The 27,508-nt window shown below is 40.1% G+C and overlaps 1 protein-coding gene across 1 annotated transcript; it reads left to right on the top strand.

The window, feature by feature from the left end:
• On the top strand, window positions 1–27,267 carry LOC308085605 (monoacylglycerol lipase ABHD2). The gene is made up of 11 exons (XM_080428823.1): window positions 1–179; window positions 4,867–4,962; window positions 6,073–6,294; window positions 10,819–10,994; window positions 11,447–11,614; window positions 14,075–14,258; window positions 15,566–15,658; window positions 16,572–16,673; window positions 17,707–17,776; window positions 18,686–18,770; window positions 23,072–27,267. The coding sequence occupies exons 3-11, from the start codon at window positions 6,080–6,082 to the stop codon at window positions 23,287–23,289; spliced, it is 1,311 nt and encodes a 436-aa protein (XP_080284949.1). The 5' UTR covers window positions 1–179; window positions 4,867–4,962; window positions 6,073–6,079; the 3' UTR covers window positions 23,290–27,267.
• Window positions 27,268–27,508: the final 241 nt, after the last annotated feature.

The raw sequence follows: 27,508 nt of genomic DNA, 5'->3' as shown, positions 1-27,508 counted from the left end.
AAATGAGGACAGCCCGCTGCAGGAAGCGGACTCATTCCATAGATGTCAGCTGATGTTTAGAACTGTATGTACATTCATTTATGATACAGAGAGCCAGAAACACACCGTCCCATATGGAAAGACACACAGACCAAGACGTTAGGAGTCAGAAAACACCTGGCGCTTTGTAGCAGCTCAGGGTAAGAAAGGACACCGTCAATATAACGCTTTAGCTGCTTCGTTCTGCCGTCTCATTAGCTACTGTTAGCTGGTAAAAAAAGATGCTATCGTATCCGAGTGTTGTTCCCGCTGTGCTTCTGCTTTCCACAGAATATACACAACCTTTTATACGTTACAACAGTGGTTTTAGGATGTAACCTTTTCATATCAAGGTCCATTATTTATTCGGCATTTGAGCCACGGACCACCATTTGATGAGATTTTGCCTCGATCAGACCCAAAACTTTGAATATTTCTTCTATCTAATTGTGCAGACTTCTTGTGAATTAAGTAATGCAGATGTTTAACAATAATTTAACTCTTGAGAGCGTAAAATGAAATTAAATGGATTCATTTTACACTCTCAAGAGTTAAAGATCTGTAAGGGTCCATTTGGTCACCACCAACTCTCCATCATTTAGCTGGGGACCACCTGGAACCCCCTCAAGGACCACTGGTTGAGAACCACTCTGTTACATAGCTATTAAGAGAAAAATGACAGCTGATCACAATTATGATGTGTATTATTGTGATGATTATTAAGATGATGATTGTTATTACCAGCTAATATATCACGAAAGGTTGTTATTCCAGTTTGCCAGTGGTGTCAAGTACATTTACTCACGTACTGTACTTAAGTACAATTTTGAGGTATTTTTGACTTTATTGGAGTACTTCCAATTTTCAATACTTTATACTTCTACTCCTCTACATCTTAGAGGCAAATATTGTACTTTTACTCCACTATAATTATTTGAAAACTTTAGTTACTTTGTAGATTTTGATTATTATTACAAAACATACATTAACAACTTCCCTATATACATTTAGGTAATTTGAAAATAGCCAATCTACAAGCTCACAATGCGTCGCACCGTGAGCTTGTAGATCTGCTATTTTATAGATTATATCAAATCTAAAAAATGATTAAAGATTATAAAATAAATACAATAAAATGATAGATTTTAATACATTTTATACATTTGAAAACTTGTGAAATGGGACATACTGCATAATGAGTACTTTCTACTTTTGGTTCTTTCAGATATTCTGATATCAATACTTTTGTTGTTTTACTCAAGTATACAATTTAGAATTCCGGACTTTTACTTATAACAGAGTATTTCTACATTGCAGTATTGATACTTTTACTAAAAATGTGAGTACTTTTTCCACCACTGGTTGTTATTCCAGACAGTTTGCCCAATGCAACTTGAACATTCTTCTAACAGTCATGGAGATGTGTCGCAAGACAATTTTTTTCCAGTAGATAAACATGACAGAGGACATACAGACACTTTTATTGGTTCATAATTATGTAATTAATGATGTACTTGCACAGTCCAGTTTATTTGCTAAAAATAGTAAATATGCCATGTCGCAGTAACTTTAACATGGTGAGTGGTGACTGAAGTCTTACTGCTAACTAAGTACAGTACTCAAGTACTGTACTTAAGTACAATTTTGAGGTACTCTTTACTTAAAGGAGGAGTTCAACCAAAAAATTACTTATTTTCTATCAATTACACACCCCATGAAGCCTTGATTTCATGGATTTGTTTTTGTTTTTGTGGCATTCCTAAGACAATAATTTGATGACCGTGTGTATTTCCGGTAGGAGACACAAATAATCTACTTTGTGTCTCCTACCGGATACATTATCCGGTAGGAGACGGGAATCAAATTATTAGCTTAGGAATGCGACAAAAACAAAAAATAATCCATGGATTCAAGGCTTCATAGGGTGTGCAATTGATAGAAAATAAGTAATTTTTTGGGTGAACTCCTCCTTTAAATGGAGAGCATTTCCCATTTCAGTACTTTTGCTTCTACTCCACTACATCGCAAAGGCAAATATTGTACTTTTACTCCACTACAATTATTTGAAAACTTTAGTTACTAGTTACTTTGTAGATTTTGATTATTATTACAAAACATTTATTACCCACTTCAGCCCATTTCGGCCATTTGAAAATTGCCGATCTACAGTAGATGTGCTATTTTTATACATTTGAAAACTTGTGAAACAGGTCATTCTGCATAATGGCTTTTAATTGTAACAGAGTATTTCTACATTGCAGTATTGACACTTTTATTTAAGTAAAACATTTGAGTACTTTTTCCACCACTGGTCACTGTGGTGACTGAAATCTTACTCTAGTGGTACTAACTATGTTACACCCCCATCCCTGCTTGCATTGATGGTCAAGTTCAACCTGACTGCGATCCAGATTAATACGATATAGATAGATAGTAGCTGTAGTATACAACCCTCGTAGACGTATTTATGATTTTGACGTTTTCAATCTACGAGAGTTGTAGGGTTCACGCCCCATGGAGACATGGACTTTCTGCACTATGCCCCGCATATACTCCAAACGTGTACAAATTGAAAATAAAGGTGCTTACCCCCAAGCCCCAAATGTTAAATGTCTCCATCCATATCTTTCAATAAAGAAGTGTTTTAATGCCGTCTTTGGCCGAACGCCATTTTTTCACCCTCGTTTACTTTCCTGTTTACATTTAGTGTAATTCCGGGTTTCACCGGATGCGCCCCCTCACTACCCCTCACTACCCCTCACAAGTGCCCATTGGAAACTTCCGACAGAATCGGCCACAAATACGTCTACGAGGGTTGTATACTACAGCTAGATAGATAGATAGATAGATCAATACTATAGTATTAATCTGGATAGTCAGCACAGTTCCAGACAGCAGACTTGAGCAATGCAACGATGAACACCTGGCATCAGCCACAGTTGTCTAGTGTTGGATTACAGACAGATTAAATGGGTTTCTTCTGTAAGTGACTTCCTCCTAACTTAGGGAGAAACAAATTATATATTTATAGAACAATTTATATTAAGGTTTGTGATGCAATTGGAACCACAGAGACAGTGGGCTACTGAACATGTGTGCTCATAAAGGAAAGGGCTACAACTTGTGTGCAGTGACACAGCCTCAACTGCCAACTGCCTCATTCAGTTCAACAAACTACTCCTTACTGCTAAAGTCTAGTAAGGACAGGTTTAGGACACATTAGTACCATAGTTTCCAGTGGTGGTGGTGGGTGATGTCATCAGTCCTTATCAGGCTGCTCTTCTTATTGGGGACATTCTATTTGCATAAGCATTTGGCTACATGGCTACTCTATTTATTCTGCTTCATTGTCTATTTTTATTCTGTCAATCATTGGTGCTCCGTTGGGCGTGTACACCACACTTTAAATGCCAGTAGTCACGCCATGCCACAGACCCGCCCTGTTTTTTGTTTGGTAATTTAATTTCCGATGTGACTATGTAGTATATTTGTATTGGCACCTTGGTGCTTGAGGAAAGACATTTCGTTCTGCCATATTTTACTTGTCTGGGATGAATGACTGCCTTGCTCTTCGACTTGATTTTGGGGCCATAGAACTGGTCAAAGCTCACACCACTTTGAAAAAGCAGCTAGAGGTCTCTGGTCAGAAGACAAAGCAATTGGACTAACACTGAAATAATGTTTGGAAAATTAGTGAATTGATTAATAATAATAGGGGTGTCACTATTCTTGATATCCACGTTTTGATTTGAATTGAGATTTTAACAATTTGACTAAAAAAAATAAAAAAATCGATAATTCTAATCCTGGTGGTTTTGCCGGTTAGGAAACACTAGCTGTTTTAACCAAGACCTGAGTTCGATTCTACAAATGCCTTATAAATCAGTAGTTTTCAAACTTTTTCATGTCAAGGACCCCCAAAATGAATTGTATGAATTGAATGTATTTGGCTGCTGACACCAATCTGAAAACATTTTGTGCCAGGGACCCCCAGAAGAGAAGATTTGTGTTATATATGAAAGAATATAATTATGTTATATATGAAAGAATATATGAAATTACAAAAAAAAACACTTTCAGAGTTTTCCAAAATGTTCAAAAATAGCAGCCGCTGTGAGCTTGTAGATCTACTATTTTTAAGAACCACTGTTCTAAGCCACTGTTCAGAGTTTTCTGAAAAACATATGTTGCGATATATATATATATATATATATATATATATATATATATATATATATATATATATATATATATATATATATATATATACAGGTAGCTCTCGTGCACATCCAGGGTAGAGGTGCTGGTTTGGCAAGATGATGCATAAGAAAGAAAGGAACCTTCCCACTGCTTCTCTTTGGAAGGAACCGCACACTCCAAATGACGATGGACTCAGACTCAGTTAATGCCGCATTGGCTTCATCAGGTGCTAATAGCACCTGATTAAGCCAACGCCGTGAAACACGTCGTGCTAATAAAGCTTAAAGAAATGAAGCATTAACTGAGTCTGAGTCCATCGTCATTTGGAGTGTGCGGTTCCTTCCAAAGAGAAGTAGTGGGAAGGTTCCTTTCTTTCTTATATATATATATATATATATATATATATATATATATATATATATATATATATATATAGCGCGCTGAAATCTAAAATGACACCGATGCTTTTCCGGTTTTAATGGGTTAAAGCAGGTGCCATTAGAGCACTTGATATCAATTGACTCGATTAGATTTTAAAGTCATGGATTTGCTTATTTCAATCAATGATCTTTTTATTTTGTCACCCCTAATTAATACCAAAATGTATCACAGTCATTTCATTATCTTTTTTTTGTTTGTTTGTTTTAGGGTTGACCAAATCACTGTGAGATAACATCTTCACAAATTAAGACTTGTTGGAAAGCAGGTGCCATTATTAATCGGAGACTGCCATAACTCAACACTGTAAGTAAAATGTATTTGTTTGGGGGGGTTTTACAACTGAAAATGTGTCTTTTTTTGGACAAATGCCCCTCTTATGTTACCTGTCACCTACTGTATATTAATTTGACTGAATTGTCTATTCATTAACATGAGGTACCTCATTCTTCATTAACATGAGGTACTTTTAGCAGTTCCTCTTTCGTGTCCGTTCTATTAGCTCAGTATCAACAATGTTTTTGTCTCACTGCAACGATCTATTGCTATGCCGTCACCTAAATGTGACTCAATGGCCTACCTCAAGTTCCTCTTTCTTCATCAACATAAGATTACTTAATATCCGCAGTTCTTCTTTAGTGGACGTTCTCATAGTTCAAGTGCAAGTTCAGATTAAATGGCATGAACTCTTGTCAAATGACAGGGTAAATGTTCACGTAAGCAGGGTGCAAAGAAAAACTATTTAGTGCTACAATGTAATTAGTTAGGATATCAGGTAAATATCAAACCTAGCCATTTGCCTAAACATTCTTAGAATTTGTGGTCAAGCAAAGAGCATTTGTGTATTTTACACAAGTAGCCAGTCACCACTTATAGATAGGCTTGCTACAGTATGTGTACATACACTATAACCTAATTAAATCCTAGCTATAGATTGCCCTGTCTGATTAAGCTGACTATATACAGTACCTCTGTATTTGGCATTGATTGCCCTGCCTAATTATGTAAATGCTAAATGAAGCAAAACAGAGTAATAGTGTGGTCTCCCTGTTCAGTTTTTGCTGTCAATACGTTAATACAAAAGTTACTATGTGTGCAGTTTTTGAACCAAGCCACATAATCACACTGCACAAAGCAGCGTTCAGTAGTGAAGACCCACTATACTACAGGCTGGTGGCTTGTGTGCATAATATTATACATCTTTTTTTCCCTTCTTTTTTTCCACATGCATAGCTTAACCAAGGTATAATCCAATTTTGAAATTTGCTGTTAGGGCTTAAGTGTCTTGCTCAGGGACACTTCGATATTTATATCGGGAAAACAATGTTGCGACCCGGTGATCGCCTGATTACTAGACGGCCTCTTTCTTTACCCACTAAGCTGCGCTGCCCAATGTAAAATGATCTTCTCTTTCAGAGCAATCATGAATACCCACGGCCACGAGGCAGACGTGATCACCATTGCTCCAGAGCAGCCGGTCATTTTCGATGGCATGAAGCTGGCGGCAGTGGCCACAGTGCTCTACATAATTGTACGTTGCCTGAACCTCAAGAGCCCCACTGCACCCCCGGCCCTCTACTACCAGGATACAGCACTCAACCGCTTTCTTCTCAAATCCTGCCCTCATCTGACCAAAGAGTGAGTCGATGTGTATTCTGTCATTGTTGTTGTTACCATGGAAATGCTAGGATGGCACCGACTGTCCATCTGGACTTGCAGTGGCGGTAGCAGTTTGTCTGGGTAGGCTCCCATCTGTTGTCGTCTGTGTCCCTTCTGTACAGACACACCAGCATACAGCATTTCTTTATTTTATTCAGCCCTACTAGAATATACAATTTACTATTATAGCATTTAGCAGACACTCTTATCCCGAGCGACTTACAATTGTGAGATCAGAGTAAATGGCATGAACCACAGTTAACAAACGTCGGGGTAAATGCAAATGGTCACGTTAGTACAGGGCAGAGTGCAAAGAAAACAATTTAGCGCTTTAAAAAAAACTAGGATACCAGCTAAACATCAAACCTAGCATATGTGTAAACTACATGCTATCTAAAATAACATTCTTAGCATTTGTGGTCAAGCAAAAAAATCTAACAAACTAAATAATGTAACGCATGTGAACTAACTGCATAACATCTATCAAAATTAGGGGTGTGCCGATATATCGTCCCGCGATATATCGCGATACGTTTTCGTGACGATATGTATCGTTTTGGGGGGGAAAAATCGTAAAAAAAAACAATAACAATATTATTTACAATAATAATAATCAGGCATGCAAACAGGTGAAAAGGGTGTCAACATGTTTTTTTTTTCGGGTCAGGTGTCACACTATTGCCCTATTTGGATTCAAAACAGCTAGTGGAAGCTGAAAAGCTACAAGTTTGCATGTCTGAATAATGCAAAAACAGAAATATTTGTTTGCATTTGCTATTTTTCTCCCCCATATATTTTCATAATAAAAAAAGTGCGTATCGTATCGTATCGAAGTTGTGTGCCCAATATCGTATCGTTTCGTGAAATTAGTGAAATCGGCACACCCCTAATCAAAATAAGTAAAAAGAATGGATCCATTGAAAGAGGAGTGCTTCGTTTACACCACACACCACTGTCAGTGGTGAGTTGGTGAAAATAGGGCGTGAGTCTGCAGTCCTGAATGTGAGGGGGAGATTATTCAGCTTGAGCCAGGAGGGAGAAAAGTCTAGGATGCGTTGATCGATGGCCAAGAGGTTTTATAGGGAAGGGGAGAACAGACTTTTTGTTTTATCTGATCTAAGTGAGTGGTAGAATATCTGTGTGGTAAATCTGTGGCGCTGTTCCTCACTCGACCAGCCAATCAAAGGGCTAGCTCCGTTTTGCAGAAGCAGCCATCTTGTTTTAGTGTTTAGTGTTTAGTGCGGACAGTATCACAGACTGGCAGATATGATTTTATTTAACGATAGAGAATGCAAAAGTGCATTACTAAACACATGCATATCATAGTGTGTTTACTGTTTAGTCAGAATGCTATTCTGGCCGTGTTCGATGAAGAGAATGGTTATGGGACGTTTTTGGCCCCGAGGTCTTTTGCCGCAGGGCGACGGGGTCTCAAGGCAGGGATAGGCTGGTCTTCCACAAGAATATGAGATGTTCTGAGACCCATTGTTATATATTTAAAAATATACCCACGTGCTGTGGAGAAATAGCCAATCGACCACTATTTTCTTTTTTTTTATTTAACCCATTGAGACCTGAAGCCGATTCTACATGTCTCCTAAATCTCAACAGTTTTCTGAAAAACCATGTTTCTATATCAGTGGTGCTCAAACTTTTTCACGTCAAGGACCCCAAAATTATATGTATTAGGCCGCGGACCCCCATCAAAATATTTTGTTCCAGGGACCCCCCAGAAGCAAAGATTTGAGTAAAACATTTTCGCTTTAAAAGTATATATATTCACAGATTTGCACACATTTTCACGATTTTTCAAAAATAGTAGATCTACAAACTCGTAGCGCGGCACTCGGTGCCGCGCTATGAGCTTGTATATCTGCTATTTTTGAATAGCCCAAAGTGTAAAATAATGCTTTTTAGCTCAAATCAAAAAATGACAGGTCTTAAGGGACTTTTTGGCCTTTATTGACAGTAGAGCGAGACAGGAAACGGGGAGAGAGACGGAGGGAATGACACGCAGCAAAAGTTGTCGGGATCGGGATTCGAACCCGCGACACGCGGTCAGGCATTAGGGCCTATATGTGGTATGCGCTTGGACCACTAGGCCAGCGGGCGCCCCTAGTCGACCACTATTGCCCTTTGGACAGAATGAACTACTACTGTAAATAGATTTACTATTTCCTGAATGTGTGTCATGGTTCAGATCCTCTGGTATGCCTTGTCTTCTAATGACCTTGAGGAGCATTCAGCTCGGAGGGGAGGGAGACTATCTGTTTGAACTTTTTGTTCTGTTTGCTTATGTAAGCCATTGTTGCCGAGTCTCTTTCCTTTCGACAACAGAGCGAGAATCGGTTAGTGTGCGATATGCCGATACTGATGTTTATGTACCTGCCTGATTTGTTGTGGCGGATGGACTGTCGATTTTGCTATGTTTGACTTGCAAGCACTTGGAAGCACTAGCCTATATTTTGATTTCATTCATTGAAGCGGTGGCACCCATTGGCTTTGTTGATAGTCTATCTAATGGCCTCTGTGCTGTGAGAAGTCAACCTTTATAACAGATATTGACGCCCCGTGGAGTTGCATAACAGAGTTTCCAGATCAGTCACCCCCCATGACCAATGAGAGATTAATCACAGAGAGGGAAGGGATAGATATAGTTCGGTTGCCTTTAAAATGAAAACAACCAGTGACCTTAACCACTTAAGCCCTATATACTTCATTAACTGGGGTCCCCCAGGGGACTATACTGTACGGCCCCCTGATTTTCTTCCCCCTCTACACCAAATCTATTCGTCAAAAAAAGGGTGTGTGGTGTAGGCAGTGGCACTCTATCAGCCAGGTCAAAGCAGGCTAACTTCTGCTATCTTTCCCTTTGTCTACTGACTGTGATGAACTGTGCACACACAAAGATCTGGAACTGAGATTGTCATGTTACAAAATAAATATTACAATTCTGTTCACCCGAAGAACAACTCATTTAACTGTGCTGTCAGCAACCTGTGCCTGCCTTCCCTTCAGGGAATTTTAATTTGTTTTTCACTGTTATTATTCATTCAGGCAGAACAATGACATTGTCTACGGGAAGAGGACACTATCTATAAGAAAGGAAAAATAAAAAGTAAAACAGGGCATGTCCTTGGTTCAACTGGTGTTGAACTCAGCTAGCCCATCAGGTGCTGATCCTCTTGTCCACATGACAACGATGAGGTCATCCTCATCCCCCTCTCATAGATTAAGCCCTACCTGTCCCACACACAGTGAATGAACATTCTAGAACAGCTTATCTAATATTGAAATCAACCACATTATCACCCACATGCCTGCTTTGCTGCTTAACATACTGTGTCAATGATTTTTGACAAGAAACCCTTGAGTGCACTGGTCAGGTACAGTGACCGTTCCAGTAGAAGGGATGGTTAACTGGATGTGTTGGTGGTGATGTGTAAATATAGATGCAAATTGTGTTGTTTGTCTGCAGATATTGACTGTGCCTGCACCCTCTGTATATGTACGTGTATGTAATGTATGTACAATATCCTTGCAGGCCCTTCAGTTGACTGTCCTGACGATCATTAATACGGTTATTAATACACAGCTATTCAGCTGAGAGACGAGTGGGAACGTTTTAATAGATAGGAGTCTTGGATGCAATGTAATAAGAGCCAAGTCAAACACGTACTCAAATGTTTGCTGACATGTCATTCTCAGTCATCATTGTAATGTTTCCTTTGGCATTCTGAAGGCCAACGTTTCAAAACAAAATAGGCTAGCATTAGATAAAATACAGAAGTAACTACTTTGTTTTTACTGAACATAATGATCAAACCCTGAATCCCATCTTTCCAGTCATTCAACCAGACCCCACACGACAAGCTTGCAAGGTGCTAGATTCTGCGTTTTCTGTGAATTTGTTTACATATAATTCATACAAATAGTACTCATTGATTTGCATGAGGAGATGAGAGTGAATGTGAATGTGTCATGATAATCAGTGGTAGAAAGACACGCGATTGCAAAGGAATGTTACATAATCCAAAGTGTTGTTGTACACAAGCTGTACACTCGCATAGATGCAGTGGGTGTCAGCCTTATATGGCCTTATGTACTGTATATGCAAACATTTCAACAGCAAGTTGCAACGAGTTGTGAGCTTGTAGGTCGGCTATTTGCGGCACACAACCAAGTCGGGCTTTAGTTTACCAGCCACTGTAAAACTCAAAACACTACAGCAAGTATTCTTTGAAATTAACCGTTCTCTCTCTGTTGTGCAATGTGTGTGTGCTCATAACAAGAGGTGGAAGGCTTTGAGGGGACTGATATGCAATGCCTTGGCTCTGTTGAAATTATGTTGCACGCAGCAGGCAGCACATATACTGTATATAATGATAAGTATTCAACAGATGTCACTAGCCACATGCCTGAAAACCTGGAACCGTACAGCTTAATGTCTCATTAATGTTGCTTTGTGCTAACAGCGGCCCATCATTGTTTTATTTCTACAAGGTACATTCCTCCCTTGTTGTGGGGTAAGAGCGGTCACCTCCAGACAGCCCTGTATGGAAAGTTGGGCCGGGTCAGTTCCCCTCACCCCTATGGAATCAGAAAGTACCTACCCATGCAGGATGGGGCTACTGCCACCTTTGACCTCTTTGAACCAATGGCAGACCATGCAACAGGGGGTGAGAGATGCTTGATCCAAATATATGAATATTTCAAGTGGTACGGTAGATTTTTTTTCTAAAGAAATTGTGTGAGGCATGTAACAATGTTGCACTCTACATGACTGGTGCCTTATAGACATGGTGGGGAAAGGGCGAACCTTATGCAACTTTGCAGTTGAAAATCGAAGTTATTTTTGTTGAGCGGCACTGTCATGCAACAAAGTATAATTTAGCCCTGATCATATGTTTTGCCTAAAACTATCCTATTTTACTAAGTAAGCAGTAACACACACACAGACCATTCAATCCTTTATTTACGGTAGTCATGCAGTGCACTGTCTTGTTTGTTTCATTTGGTTATCTTTGAGTGTCTGGCTGTCAGGAGGATATCCTTCTCTTATCTTTAAATTTGCAATTTCACCTTTTAAATTTACCTTACTGATTGATCTGTGTGTTTGCTTTACCAACAGATGATATCACCATGGTGATATGCCCCGGTATTGGTAACCATAGTGAGAAGCACTACATCCGGACCTTTGTGGACTACGCTCAGAAGCAGGGCTACCGCTGTGCTGTTCTCAACCACCTGGGAGCTTTACCAAATATTGAGCTCACCTCTCCGCGCATGTTCACCTATGGTGAGAGTGAGACCAGAATTATAGACTCAAGAAGCTAAAGCTTGAATTGAAAGGCATTGTTAAACAAATCATCAGCTGTCTCTGAAATAAAAACACAAACCTCTTACAATGAAGAAAGTGTATGTGGGAGAAGCACAGCCTGCCTCTCATATATGTACACTGCAGAATCTTGATTCCGTGTTAATTTGTACACTCTCTGAGTTAAATTAACAAAGATTTTATTTAGTTTCATCATAAACTGGTCACAAATCTGTCTTTTAGACAGCAGAAACTCAGTTAGTGGTTCAATTGAGTTTTGCACAAATTATCTCTTTTGGTTTCCTGACTAAAATCTCTATGCTGATGATTTTAAGGCCATCAGGAACTACCTTCATCTGGACACCTCCAAATATGCCTTTGAATTACAGGACCATACTGTCTGGCATGTTTAGCCCATTGACTATGACTCAGTGTATACTTAATACATTACTTAAAACATCACTGCTAACCATTTTCCACATCATACATACACATCGTTTGTTTGAATTTCAAGGAAGCTATTGGATTCTGTGCATTTCAGTATGATGTGAAAAACCACTTGCAAAGGCTTGAAAGTTGCTTGAGATGGGTGAAAAAAAAGAAACAAACCTTGATTGATTCAATTCAATTCAATTCAATTTTATTAAAGTGTCAAATCACAACAAGTTGTCTCAAGACACTTTACATGTAGAGAAGAGACCCGACATCCCACCCTGAGCAAGCAATTTTGCGACAGTGGCAACGAAAAACTCCCTCTTAACTGGAAGAAACGTCAGGCAGACCCTAGGCTCTAGGGTGGCGGCCTTCTGCCTCGACCGTGTCGGGGGGAAAGAAGAGAGAGAGAGGGAGAGACAGACATAGGAGAGACAGAAAGAGATACAGTGCAAGTAGTAACAATAACACTAGCAGCAAATATAATAGTGTAAGATAGTATATGATAATATAATATAGTACAGCAATAGTGTGTATGCAGTATATAATGGTATAATAAAAGAATGTTAAGATAATATACAGTATAGTGTAGTGGTATAGTGTAATGTAGTAGAAATCCACGGTCGTGCTCCATGGAGAGGCCCGGTCCGCAGTCACAGTATTGAGCCGCAGCTGGGGGTCCATGGACCTGCGACGTGGGAAATAAAAGAAACTCCGGGGAGCAGGTCCCCGGTTGTAGAATTAGTGGCAGGCCTTACTAGAGCGTGAATCCGTACAGGGTTAATTACGATTGTACCAATGGGACACAAACCCACACAACCAAAGAGAGGACGAGAGGAGAGAGGAAAAGGGGGGGGGGGGAGAGAGGATGACTATAGGGTGACTGAGTCTATACACTTTGGCTATAGGCTTTATCATAGAGAAAGGTTTTTAGTCTAGTCTTAAATTTACAGAGTGTGTCTGCTTCACGGACTGAGACTGGGAGAAGGTTCCACAGCTGAGGTGCCTGAAACTTAAATGCTCTACCTGTTCTAATTTTTTTGGGGTTTCTTGGAGCTGTAAGCATTTTTTCATACTGTGGACGCAATGGTGTTCTGGCTGGTTTATAGGGCTCGATGAGTTCTTTGAGATATACTGGTGCCTGTCCATTGAGAGCCTTGTATGTGAGGAGGAGAACTTTAAACTCTATTCTGTATTTAACCGGGAGCCAGTGCAACGAGGCCAATGAAGGAGTGATATGATCTCTTCTTCTGGTTCCTGTCAGTATGCGCGCAGCGGCATTTTGGACTAGCTGCAGGCTTTTTAGGGACTTACTTGGGCAGCCTGATAATAAAGCGTTGCAATAGTCCAGCCTAGAGGTAACAAATGCGTGGACAAGTTTTTCTGCATCATTTTGGGACAGAATGTGCCTAACTTTTGCAATATTACGCTGGTGAAAAAAGGCATTTCTTGAAATTTGTTTTATGTGGGACTGAAAGGACATATCTTGGTCAAACGTGACTCCCAGATTCTTTACAGTGGCCCTGGAGGTCAAGGTAATACCATCTAGGTTAAAATTCTTATCGGCTAGTTTATCTCTGAGGTGCTTAGGGCCAAGTACAATAACTTCAGTTTTGTCCGAGTTGAGGAGTAGGTAATTACGGGTCATCCAACTCTTAATGTCTATAAGACATGCTTGAAGTTTAGCCAGTTGATCTGTTTCATCTGGCTTCATCGATCGATATAATTGTGTATCATCTGCATAACAGTGGAAATTTATAGAGTGTTTCCTAATTATCTCACCTAAAGGAAGCATATATAGAGTAAATAGTATTGGTCCAAGTACAGAGCCTTGTGGGACTCCGTATTTAACCTTTTCGCGTAATGAGGGTGTGTCGTTAACGTTTACAAATTGAAATCTGTCAGACAGATAGGACTCAAACCAGTTCAATGCAGCACCCTTAATGCCAACCAAATGCTCTAGCCTCTGTAACAAAATATTTGATTGATTGTGTGCTGTTTACCCTGCAGGATGCACATGGGAGTTTGCAGCCATGGTGGGCTACATTAAGAAGACGTATCCCCAAACCAAGCTGATTGTGGTTGGCTTCAGTCTGGGTGGCAACATTGTGTGCAAGTTCTTAGGAGAGAACCGGGTCAACCAGGAGAGAGTGCTTTGTTGCGTCAGTGTCTGCCAGGGGTATAGTGCTCTAAGGTGGGTACACTGTGCACACTGTGCCATAACAGGTGCCTCTGATGCGTCCTTTGGGATCCTACGGGACTCATGGGCCCACAACTCTAAACCCCTATTTTATAGCTACGTGTAGCCAACTGAACCGATTAATTCACATTAATTTAAACTGCTGTTTGTGTTATTAGCACATGCGCACTGAGCGACTGAGTTATTTTGTGAGATTAATTCGCATTAATTTAAACAGCTGCGAGGACGATTTAAAATAAAATTGATAAAATCATCAACCTGTATGAATTAGGCATCACCAAAATAAAAGTTTAGTCTGAAATCGTTTATTATTATCGTTTATTCGCAGATGCTAGTCTGTTATAGGCTAATAATAATTTGCCACGCAACTTGTAATATGGAGTACATTAATTGATGGATATGGTAGTCTTCATTGCTTCTCTGCTTCTCTTCAGGCTTGATTGCATCCTCATTCCTGTTATCAAACATGTGGAATGAATCAGCAAAGGCGGGGTTTAGAGTTATGGGCCCATAAGTCCCTTAGCAAACGAAAGGACGCACCTCTGACACACTACTACTTTCGCAACACGTTCCATTTCCAAACTGAATCAGTGGTGTTGTGAAGGGTATAAAAGGTGTATATATATAGTGCGTCTTTGTCAGTGGGCATAGTGCATACTCACTTCTAGCGTGTGCAGCAATCAATTTTAGTGTTACAAATCATGTTTTTCAATATGATTCTGAATATTTGAAACTCTTTCAATACACATTTTCTGTACTATCAATGCTAGCCGCTCATTCTCCTATGACTCTTTTCATCTCTGCCATGTGGAAAAGTCAAGAAAACAACCAGCATTTTTCTCACTCCACAGCAACCCAGGCCACACACACAGACACTGTTGCCCACATGTAGCAGCCCCGCCTCTCTGACAGGACTCCCCTCTCAGCACTCGCCTCTAGGCTCATTTAGTTTGCTCCACTTGAAAACATCTGTCTGTTATAGTTAGTGGGTGTGGACTTGTGCGTAGAGCTTCTGCAAATGTTTTGAGTGAAAATGTTGAGGTGCCCTGGAGTCAGATGATTATGCTTCCTCTTTCCACCTCGCAGCCACAAACAATTACTCATCATTCATCATCAGTTTGTCTACTTGATCTCATAACCTGTCTCTAACGATGAGCTGCATCCTAGATTCTGACATAAGGGCCCCCTGTCCCCCACCGGAATGTCTCTTTGTCCAGCGGATTACGTAAAGCATTCAGGAATGCTCACAGGCCCCACACAGCTGACTTCCTGTGTGTGTGTCTGTTTACTTTGTCTCACAGGGCCCAGGAAACCTTTCTACAGTGGGACCAGTGCAGGCGCTTCTATAACTTCCTCATGGCAGATAACATGAAGAAAATCATCCTCTCACACAGGTATGAGTCTGGGTGCTACAGTATTCCCATGTCACTTCTCATTTATCTTGGAGTTCTGCCCCTGTGTTTTCAGTGTCGAAGTAATATCATAGTGTGTGCTTAAGATCGTACAACCTAATGGCTGAATTCATTTAGTTTTAGTTTTTCATTTCTGATGATTCTGGTGAGTCTCTTCCTCACCCCCGACGTACCTTAAACCCTGTCTTCATCGAGTCTACATGACGCTTTATGTTATGCTATGTCACTTATACATGCAGAATTTTGCAGATAGATTGTACATGTCCATTTAATTAGTTCACATCTGATTAAATTAATTTGACAAATTAAATCTGTGCTATTCAAGTAGACTGCAACAGCAACCAAACCCTCACTCTGTCCTATGCAGACATAGTTCAGATAATGCAAGTAGTACGATTTTGACCTAATATTCCTGGTATGGTATGCTGCTGGGCGGATCAGTTTCTTAATTCATTCACTGCCAAGGACGACTTTGACGATTTTCTTTTCCAAAGGCCCAGACTGCCAAGGACGACTTTAGTTTTTTTGGTGTTTCCACTTGATGGCGCCTCCTGTGTTTTACTATGTATTTTTGGCGAGACATGCCATTTTCAATGGCCTATAACAAGCGAACGGGGGGTCGTGATGAAAAAAAAAAAAATTCGCAGAAGCACAGTGAAACCCCCGTGATTAGCAACGATCAGGGTATCGATCATACTAGAGATAAATATTCTGAGACTACTTGAAAAGGTATGAAAATCTAAAAATCGCTGGCAGTGGATGATTTATTTATTTATTCTGGCAGTGAATGAGTTAATGAGGTGGTGCACAGTGCTGGGTCTGTACAATAATTAAGTGTATGGAAATGTCACGTGTGTTTTCAGTACAAGTCTGGGCCCATTTGTGTGTCTTACAGGGTCAGTCTGTTTGGGGGAAACTCGGCTAAAAGGATAGACGCAGATCTCAGTCGGCTTTACACAGCGACCTCCCTCATGCAGATTGATGATTGCATCATGAGGTATGTACTGTACCTAATTGACCAAAGCACAAATGACTCCAATGTCGGCATAATGTACAGGTACTTGTTATTCTGCCACAGCACTGGCAGGTTGAAATCCTCTCGGGTCTCCAGTCTCCAGTGCATGGAGACATGGATTATGTCTTGCCCCCCCCCCACCCTACCCGATTGAAACAATACACAACCAAAGCAGTGCGTGCTGACAGTCTTTGAAACCTCGCTGCGCAGTCAACGTAACGTCAACAATTGTCGCATGACAATGACATCACTGACGCATCCTTGGTATCTTATACCTGTGACGTCACTCAATAATCCTTGGTATCTATCCGTCTTCAACAGCGACGTTGCCACGTAATTTGGTGACGCATCCAATCGCAATCACCATGGGCGGAGCGGAACACCGCAACTTTGAAAGCTAAGGCCAACCCCCTCACGTGACCTTGTATAAGCGGAAAGGACTAGTACGGTCGGTTAGTCTCGCCATGCAACCTCCGGTCACTAGGGGGCGAGACAATAATGGTATGATATTATATATAGTAGCAATCTACAGATGTGCAGCATGGAAACCCTCGATCCGTAGCCAGAAGTCTACAATGACGGGAGAGTCTCTTTTCCCAGGGTTTTGAGGTTAGTTTTAGTCATAATTTCTGTGAGGTTAGTGTTAGGGTTAGGCATAGTGTTTGTGAGGTTAAATGTTAGGGTTTAGACGCAATCAAGGCGAGACACCAATGAAAGAGGGAGTCCCCTACAATGACACCCTCGATCCGCCACCAGGGGGTTCGAGATCACAGTCCATGGAAAGCTCGGAGGCACAGAAACTCTGAGGAAGTGGTCCTCGGTTGTTAAGTTAGCGACAGGCCTTAATGGGACATGATGAATGCATACAAATCAAGGGGGAGAGGAGAAGATAGGGTGAAGATGGACGTATCCTCTCAATCCTCAGGTCTCCACTGTATGGAGGGTTGATCCTCTCTCGGGTCTCCACTGAGTGGAGGTTGGTCTGACGAGCTGTCAATTATTCCATTTTCAACAGGAAATTCCATGGCCACACTTCGCTGAAGGAGTACTATGAGAAGGAAAGCTGTGTGCATTACATCCACAATGTGAGCACCGTCTTGTTCTATTTTTATACTATTATCTCGTTGTTGTAAAATGTAGCATATTCATGTGGTGGGCATTTTCTGTTTTTTATTTGTCCTTTTTTAAACGGTCTCCTTGAGATCAAGATCTCTTTTTCAAAAAAAAAATTGGTACAGACTGTATAACAGTGATTCTCAAACTTTTCAGCCCCCCAAAATAATCATATTTGACCTGGGGACCCCCTAACCTGACAAGCACTTGGAGTTGAGACATAACATTTTGTTTGAGTCTGTTCCACAGATAAATATTGTGAAAATAGCCGACCTAGAGCTTGCAGATTGGCTATGAAAAAAGATTAGATTTTTAAAAATATATAGTTTGTTGATTACTTGTGACATAGTAATGTACTTATTTATTTTAGAGGTATAAAATAATAGTCCTTAAATTGTCACTTGATACCCTGTATACACTTATGTTGGTTTGTTTACTGTTGACGAGTGAGAAAACAATGTTGCACATTAAGCAAATCATCTGGGGACCCTCCCAAAATAATTTGGGGACCCCCCAATTGATGCTGCCAAGCAGGGAGGTGTTGGTTGCCATTTTTATAGTCTCTGGTATGACCTGGTTGAGGACTCGAACCCCGACCTCCCAATCTCAGGGCGGACACTCTAACCACAAGGTCACTGAGCTGGAAGGAGAGGCAAACGTACAAATGTACAAAATGTCATCTTAATCAAAGACTTAAAAAATTGTTCATTGTACAACTGTCTTCTGACTGGCAGTAGAAAAGCATGATTTGTTTTATACAAGAATCGCATTTTTATTTTAATTCTGGTTTTCTGTGAACATAATGTCAAAGGCGTGACTGAATGGCGTTTGAATGTCTTTTTTCATTCAGCTGAGATAAATAGCGCTGTTTCTTTCCGCAGGTAAACGTGCCACTGTTGCTGGTGAACTCTGCAGACGATCCTCTGGTTCACGACTCGCTGCTCACAATCCCTCGTACGCTAGCAGGTAAACAACGCCTAACATGCCAACGGCGGCAGTATTTAAAGCACTGTTTGTCAGCTGGTATACTGCAGAATCCTGACTGTTAATGTAACCCTGAGTTACATTAACACTTTTTGACTATGTAGGACCACACTGATGTTAAAAACATGTTTAATGATAATAGTAAGTAATAATAACTACCAAAACAAAATATATAGGTGGCATTTGTTTTTGTGCCTTTGTTTACTCACATGTTATTTCATGTTATGTACTACTGTAGTTACTAAAAGTATCATATGGCTGTTTTTACTGTGTGAAACTTCAAGACCCTACTATCTCACACTGACTTGTCTGACATCAGGTTATTATAACACACGTCCTATAAAAGCTGTCTATTTAAAGATAGTGGAAGTGATTCAAATGCAGGTCCCAATACAGAGCCAGTATAGAGCAGCTTGTAGTCATCAACTCCATAATCTTCTCACGTTCACATTATCAGCAGTGGTAAGCCCATTGGTGTGTTCCTATGGAATTTACCTTCTATGTGCACTGGTGCACACAACTAGATTTGTGCTCTCTGGCTGTTTGATGACTAATGGTTCCTTAGCTTTGATGTCTGTAATCAACAAAGATGTTTTTATGACTTTCGTCCACACTCGGCTTGTACTAGGTCAGGGTGTGGTATGGAGGCCAATATGCCTGGAATGTCTCACTGTATTACACCAACTGGAACTGTCTGTCCCTCTCTCACACACTGCAACATCTGGAGTGTGAATTCTACTTTGAAAGTGTGAAATTGGACCCAAGTTTCCAGAGTTTACTGTGCCTAGAGCCTTTTCAAGTGTGCGCCTGTCTAAATTTGAGTCGAACCTCTAAACTGTAAAGGGGTGATAACATGGGTCCTGGAAAGGAGCACAAGGAGTACCTATACAGTATGAACATAAGTGGATGCAGGATATTTAGTGGAAATGATTACCTTAGTGTTTTCTATATTCCAGGTCCTTACCTTCCTCCATCTGTCATATTTACTTTTTTAAGAGCGGGACGCGCTATCACGTTTTCCTGGAAGTAGGCTTGTGAGTTTGAGATCCGGGCCTAGACTGGAAGTCATACTGTACATGCAACTAGATCCTGAATGCTTCTGTAGAGAGAATGCTGACTGATCCAAACAACCAGACAGTCAGCTGTGAGCCTGTGCCACACTGACTGAGAGTCTGTCCCCTTTGCCCTATAAGTGATACTCTGACTGACACACCTACATTTACAGCCAATGGATAGGTGGAGTGGACAGGAATACAGCAAGTGTGTTTAGCTCGATAATTTCGTAATTTGCCTTCTTGTACATGTTTAATCCAGGGCTTTATTTGTTAAATGTGGGGCTTTATTTGTTAAAAGTAGTACTAGGTTAATAATAATAATAATAATAATAATAATAATAATAACTAGAAGGTACTGTTCCTGAAGAAACAGTGTGGGATCGCTAAGAATGTTGCTGGTATTGAGTATTGATAGTGTTAGTAGTGTTATAGGTTTGAAAGGTTTGAAAGGTTTGAACGGTTTGAAGGGTTTGAAAGGTTCGAAAGGTTTGAAAGGTTTGAAAGGTTCTAAAGGTTCTAAAGGTTTGAATGGTTTGAAAGGTTCTAAAGGTTTGAAAGGTTCTAAAGGTTCTAAAAGTTCTAAAGGTTTGAAAGGTTCTAAAGTTTCTAAAGGTTTGAATGGTTTGAAAGGTTTGAAAGGTTCTAAAGGTTCTAAAGGTTTGAAAGGTTCTAAAGGTTCTAAAGGTTCTAAAGGTTCTAAAGGTTCTAAAGGTTCTAAAGGTTTGAAGGATTGAAAGGTTTGAAAGGTTTGAAAGGTGTTAAAGTATTTGTATTGTTATTTTGAGTACTTTTAAGTATTTTTACTCAATATAAGTACTCTTAAGTATTTTTACTCAATGTATTTACTTTAAATTATTTTTAGTCACTTTATTTACTTTAAAGTATTTTTTACTAATTTTTACAACTTTTAAGTATTTTTACTCTTTTTATCAACTTTTAAGTATTTTTACTATTTTTTTCAACTTTTAAGTATTTTTACTCATTTTGAGTACTTTTAAGTATTTTTACTCAATATAAGTACTCTTAAGTATTTTTACTCAAGGTATTTACTTTAAAGTATTTTTAGTCACTTTATTTACTTTAAAGTAGCTTTTACTAATTTTTACAACTTTTAAGTATTTTTACTCTTTTTATCAACTTTTAAGTATTTTTACTATTTAAAAAGTGAAATATCTCTAAAAGTACAAATTATTTCAAAAATTCTAATGGTAGCCAATATGTCCTAAGTAGGCTGAACGTTATAGAGTTGGAACGGAGTTTCTAGCTAAAAGTATGAATTTCTCCATTGAAATGAATGGGAGTTTTTTAGAAGTAAAAAGTGAAATATCTCTAAAAGTACAAATGATTTCAAAAATTCAAATGGTAGCCGATATGTCCTGAGTAGGCCGAACGTTGAAGAGTTGGAACGGAGTTTGTAGCTAAAAGTATGAAGGACTAGTTAGCCGTCAAAAAACGGGCAGAATATAGTATATAAATAGTGGCAATAACATTAGTGTGATCGCTTTAGCGATCCCACAATAATAATACAAATATTTTTTTGTAACGCACTTTATATTTGAACCAAATCTCAAAGTGCTACATATTAAAAACAAACGATAATAATAATAAAACAGTGAAATTAATAAAATTCTGATCAAAGGTCAGCTATACACGGCTAAGAAAACGTTAAACAAAACAAAACACGCATGGCATCAATGAGTCCATCTAGGCAAATGCCTAAAAAAAATGGTTGTGAATGGATATGCACAGCCATTCAGATGGCAGATTGAACTGTTCTCCCCAGCTGTTGTAGATTTGACAGTAGTACATACTGTACGTAGGCTCGATAGTTGAGTACACGTTTCATTATGAAGAATCACAGAATGACTGAATGGTCATTCAGCCCAACTTCAGTATTGTAGCTAAGCTATAGTCTAATTAGAGATGTAAGTGTGGTGCTATTGTTGCCTATTCATCAGTGTCTGATTTGGTCTCTGATGATAAATGATGTTTGTACAGGCAAAGTGATAACACTGGTATCTATAACCTGCTATCATAGTGAACACGTAGCACTCTTACCTTTTGCTCACTTTACCAGTCATGTTATCTATTAGTCCTCCCTAAAATAAGGTATAAGAAACACCCTGGTTGTCTCCGCCAAGACGAAGGCGTGGCCGAGACGTATTAGGCCCTGTCCGTCCGTGCGTGTGCGTGTTCCTCTGTCCGTCTGTGGACAGCTAATCTCCAGCACCGTTGGACCGATCGGCGTGAAACTGTGCATGAACACTCTGGAGGCCAGAGCAGAACCGGTGACCCAATTTTTTTATTTTGGCTAAACACATTTTTGGCTATTACTCCTACAGATTTTGCCCAAACATCACGTAAATCGGTGCACATTATCTCTGGATCTGTCCGATTTCTCATATTCCAGTTTGGCACAGTTTGCAGGAGTGGCTCATTTTAAACAAAATGCGTCAAATGATGAATGCAGCGTCCGATTGTCGTGAAAGTTCACACACCTGTTTTTAGAGCAAAGTTTCCTATTACGCCTACAGTAAATCGGTACACATTATCTCTATAGTCATGTGATCAAGAAGGATCTGTCAGATCTTTCATATTCCATCCTGATAGGCTAAGATTGGCATCTAAAGTTTGCAGGAGTGGTCCGTTTTGGCGCATCTGAAGCCTGTCCTGGACAAGAGTCTCCGGACGTAAAAACAAACAAACTACAGATTTTGTCATGTCATCAACACAGACCCTCATCCTGATTGGCTAAGATTGACTACTACTACCTGGCCTGGTGGAGACCTGTGCTCTGAGGAGCACATTTTTCTAGTTACGTTTGTTTTGCACGTGTGGCATATTTTTGTTCTGGGAAAAAGGAGTGGCCCAGCCACTATAACTAGATAACGCACCCATGATGAAACTAGATAACGCACTATCTAGGGGTGGCGGTGATAGTGACTCAGCAGATAGAGCTGTCCTGGTTTGATTCCCAGCTCCTCCTGGCTTTGTGTGGAAGTGTGCTTGAGCAAGACACTGAACCCCTAACTGCTCCCCATTAGCAGGTCGGTGTCTTGTGAGGCGTAGCGGCCCAAACCTCTAGTGTTAATACATTTGCATTGAAAACATTTTCATTTCATTCGTGTGTTTCGCGTGTGTAGCTATGGAAGTTCTTATATAAATGATTGTGCAACATCTCAGGGACAGTAAATATACCTCCTTGTGTCCTCTGTTTGCCCCTTGCAGAGAAGAAGCAGAACGTGGTCTTCGCCCTGACGCTACACGGTGGCCACCTGGGCTTCTTTGAGGGTGCAGTGCTTTTCCCCCAGCCCCTCACCTGGATGGACAAAGTGATTGTGGGATACGCCAATGCCATGTCCCAGTGGGAGAAGCAGAAACCGCCATGCCAAAGTGACCCCTTGGACGCCTTGGCCAAGAGTGTATGCCTAGAGGCTAAAGCGTAACCCTTGACCTCTGACCTCTCTCACGCTTGTGGTCAATCCCCCCCCATCCCCCGGGCATCATTGCACTGAGAGGAGATGCCTTGAACCAAATCTGAATCAGCAACCTTCTCCTCTGCCTTCTCCTCTCGTGCATTGAGCTACTGACTGCCATACTTGTCACACACAGCCCCCTGCCTTCACCGCAATCCCCCCTTTCTGGCCACCACCTTACAGTACAAGAGAGAATTAGGAAACTAACTGCCTTTTGAGCTCTTCCGTCATGTGGGGTGTGAATGCAGAGCAGGAGCATAAATATAAGACCAAGATGGATCCCTGGCTTATAGATCCATTAAGCAGACAATAAAACGGATGAAGTGAGTTGGCATCCTATACTGAAAAGTATAGTGAAGCAACCATATACAGTACAATGAGAAGTCCGAATGCCAGCAAGAGCACAGACAAAAGCCTCCTACTACACTATGCCACCAGGCGAATGCCCACTCACTGTACATCTATGGAGCTCACCGCTTATCACCACCAAGGCCATAGCCTAATCTGCTGTCTTAACCAACACAGCCTCTTTGTAATACGTATGTATGTAAATCACATAGATGACGTAAAAAAGCCAGTTGTGTGTGTGTGTGTGTGTCTGTATGTCTGTCTGTCTGTGTGTGTGTGTGTGTGTGTGTGTGTGTGTATGTGTGTGTGTGTGTGTGAGTAGACCGAGAGTACAGAACCGCAAGCATATACGTTTTGTGTTTGACATTTCATTTCTCTGTTCCTAGTATCTTGACCCTAATTGTTCTTTGTGTTCCTTTAGTACATTTGAGAGTATCTGTGTTTGCCACTTCATGTGACCTAATGTGATTGTGGTTTAGCTGTTAAAAATAGAAAGCAGGAGGCGCCTGGGTGGTGCAGGCGTATCGTTCCTGCCTACCACTGTGGACACGGTGTTCAAATCCTACAGTGCGTCCTGCTTGGTCGGCCGTTGCAACCGACACATTTGGCCGTGTTTGCAGGTGGGAAGCCAGGTAGGGAGGGTGATCTCTGTTGCTGCACTAGTGACTCCTGCAGGTTAGTCGGGGCACCTGTTCAGCATTGAGCAGAACTTGGAAGAATAGCGTGTGCTTCTACATGCGTTATGTCCTCCCTGTGAAACTCCTCACTGTCAGTGGGAAAGAAGTGGTTGGCAATGTCATGTGTATCGGAGGAGACACACACACGTTGTCTACACTCCCCAAGACCAACCGGTAGCGGTCAGCAATGACGGGGGGCTACATGGGAGAAGTGGAAATTTACACAACGACTAAATTGGGGGAGAAAGCGAAAAACTATTTGAAGGCGGTTCCACATAGCTGTTGGGATCAGCCCCCAATGGGACCCATGCACATTCCTGTTGTCTTATTCTGTCACCTTTAGTTGATGCACTTTATAACTTGTACATCAAAAGAAAATCTTTCCTTTTATTGTTTTTATTTTTTTTCATCCTTCATTTTATCAACAGAAGTTTAGGCTTCGACATGATAGATGAGGTATATTTAGTACTTGTTGTAACTGGTTGAAGAAACTAGTGGGAGAGAGAGTTACATAACTTCTGAATTCATGATGACTCTGATGATCCCTGCGTTCAGTTCAGACCAGACCCTGTGGTCCAATGTTCCTTGAGTCCTCTGTTTAACACCTACTCCGTTAATAATACTTTTGCCTTTGATCAGCTCAGACTTAGACGCTGACACACACAGCTTAGGTCCACTGCAGCATAGACACAGTCCACTGCCAAAACTACAGACACCCTAGTGTCCATACAGGGCCTTGAGACACTTCCTAACTGCTAAACGTTAGTTACAAGTGTCTGAATAGATTAATCATAGTCGAAGCTGCTTTACAAGAGCACTGGATGTGCTAAAGTGCTGTGTGCTGCTGAGTTGGAGGCTGAGCTGTGAGGCATGCAGACTAGAGTAGGTGGACCAAACGATACCAGTGCTAATCCAAATATTTGTGGATCTGTTGTAGAATTTTGAACATAATTATAACTGTGATGTCATACGCCCTACTGGAGAGCACTGCACACATTTCAGACAAGAAAGAAAAGTGAAATTATAATGCAAGGGAATGTTTTTGTTAATATATAGATATATATATATACATTGATATCTGTTTAAAGGCACGTTTTGTTCTTGAGTTGGCTGAGGGTTAGAAGGGCAAATATTTGTGTGGGTGCAGTAGTTCAGAAAGATTGTACTTGATTTATTTAAGTCTATCAAAAAATGTACTTGTTTAAACAAACGTGAGAAAATGTCCGGTGGCCATTTCAAAACGATTCAAATCTAGACTGTGTTGCAAATACTGTCATTATGAGCCCTGAAATGTACACACCTTCTGGAATTCCATGCAGCTATAAAATTCCTGGAACTTTTGTTATCATCCAACCCCACAATGCCAAGTCCAGCCAAGAAATCTGTAAACCTGTTGATTCTCATGATCACTGTGATAAAACAGATTGATAGTTTGAAATACTAACTAGTGATCTGGCAGTACTGCATCTGTAAAACGTGTTTGGCTTCTTTTTTTGTGTTATCAGTCAGACCTTGATGAAATGGTATGTGAAAATAATCCTTAGAGTCTGAACCCACTTGGAGCACCAGATTCACAATCAGATTTTGACCAGTACAATATTACATTTCCTGACGGTTTTGTTTTCCTGGCTGTCTTGCAAAATTGCTCTTATCTGATACTCCAAGCAGGATATAACCAATCGCAGGAATTATTTACTACCTCTTTTTTGACCCAGGTCTGATTCTTACCTACATGCCCTTCCATTGCCTGTCAAGACTGGCCTGTCACCGTGCACTCGTCTAAACGCTATTCAATGGTGCCATCTGCTGACAGGGAGAGCTAACAACAACTGCCTAATTGTCAGCCAGTCCTTTGTGGTCCATGCTGTCATCGACCTGTGACTACAGTGTCAATGAATCCTCCATTACAGCTCACGTATAACTGGTGGTTGTTATCTATTTCAGCCAATAAGAAACCGCTGTATAATGATACACCAGCACAAGCCCAGTCTCTACTGTGATGCCACAACAAGAACCTTTGTGTTCTTTCTTAAAAGATGTTTGCCTCTCCCTAACTTTGCACAGAAATGCAGGTTTGGATGTATTACAAGTTTTTTTTTCTTTTCCCTAGATTATTATTATATTATTATTTTGTGTATTTTTGTAATTTTTATTGTTATTATGACTTGTTTTTGTTATAATTCTCTTGTGCAAATGCATCAGTGTGAGTGTTTATGAATGACCATAGACACTCATATCAACACCTGGTTGTCAGAACCAAAACATAGTAACATACCAATATGTACAAATATATTCGTACATATAATGGTTACATTTTGAGGGATCGGGGACAATGGAGGAAGGCAGTAATGCTTTAAGAGGGATTTTCCGCACATGTTAATGTAAAGATTGTTCAATTTTAGTTCAATTTTAAACCGGAGAGTTGAATTGGAGATGCCCTTCTATTACTGTTTTAATATTAAGCTTTATCTGTCTGTACTCTAACCCCAGTGCTTCAAAGCGAGCTAATTTGTAATCATTTGAAAAATAGTTTATTAAACCAAATATTAGCTTACTGAGGTGTTCAGAAAGAAATACTGAACTGAGATCAACATTTGTCTTTGTCATGTTCCACTAAAAGGGAGTTTGGATTTCCATCTGAAATGTTCTTGTTTCTTTCCAACCAGACTCAAAGGAAATACATAGTTCAGTGCAGAAAACCACACTAGCATTGATTAAACATTCTACTGCTTATGTTTACAAGTCATTGTGATTGTTATAAGACATTGCAACATAGAAATACTGGCACACTGGTGTAGTCCTATGCCATTATGAACTCGCATCATTTTTGTTTGGTTTTGTTAAGGAAACCAATGGTGTGTGTTTTGATATTTTGAGAAATTCTTGTTATTGTGTTCCAAAATAAATTATTTTCTCAAATGAAGGAGTGTCTTATTTATTATTTATTTAACAGGGACAATGCACATTGATCAACATATCAGTTATTCACATCCATGTAAATGAGCCAGAGTTGGCTAATTTTCATCTGTAGTCCCTGAGCAGGCTGTTAAAAAAAGTGGTATAGTTATCCATACAAAAAGAAACATCGTCAACAATACAAAACAAGTAGACATAGTACAGAAGACAAAACAAATACAGTAAAATATGAGAAGAAACATTGATTA

The sequence above is a fragment of the Gymnoscopelus braueri genome, assembly GCF_963280865.1.
Source record: "Gymnoscopelus braueri genome assembly, chromosome: 1".
Classification (NCBI taxonomy): domain Eukaryota; kingdom Metazoa; phylum Chordata; class Actinopteri; order Myctophiformes; family Myctophidae; genus Gymnoscopelus; species Gymnoscopelus braueri.
This window is presented reverse-complemented; position numbering and strand designations above follow the sequence as displayed.

Bases quoted from the DNA above. Each gene is read 5' to 3' on its own strand.
- LOC308085605 (XM_080428823.1), top strand. From the start codon at position 6,080: ATGAATACCCACGGCCACGAGGCAGACGTGATCACCATTGCTCCAGAG. The intron at 15,659-16,571 runs GTATGAGTCTGG...TGTGTCTTACAG, and splicing joins AAAATCATCCTCTCACACAG to GGTCAGTCTGTTTGGGGGAA. The intron at 18,771-23,071 runs GTAAACAACGCC...TGCCCCTTGCAG, and splicing joins AATCCCTCGTACGCTAGCAG to AGAAGAAGCAGAACGTGGTC.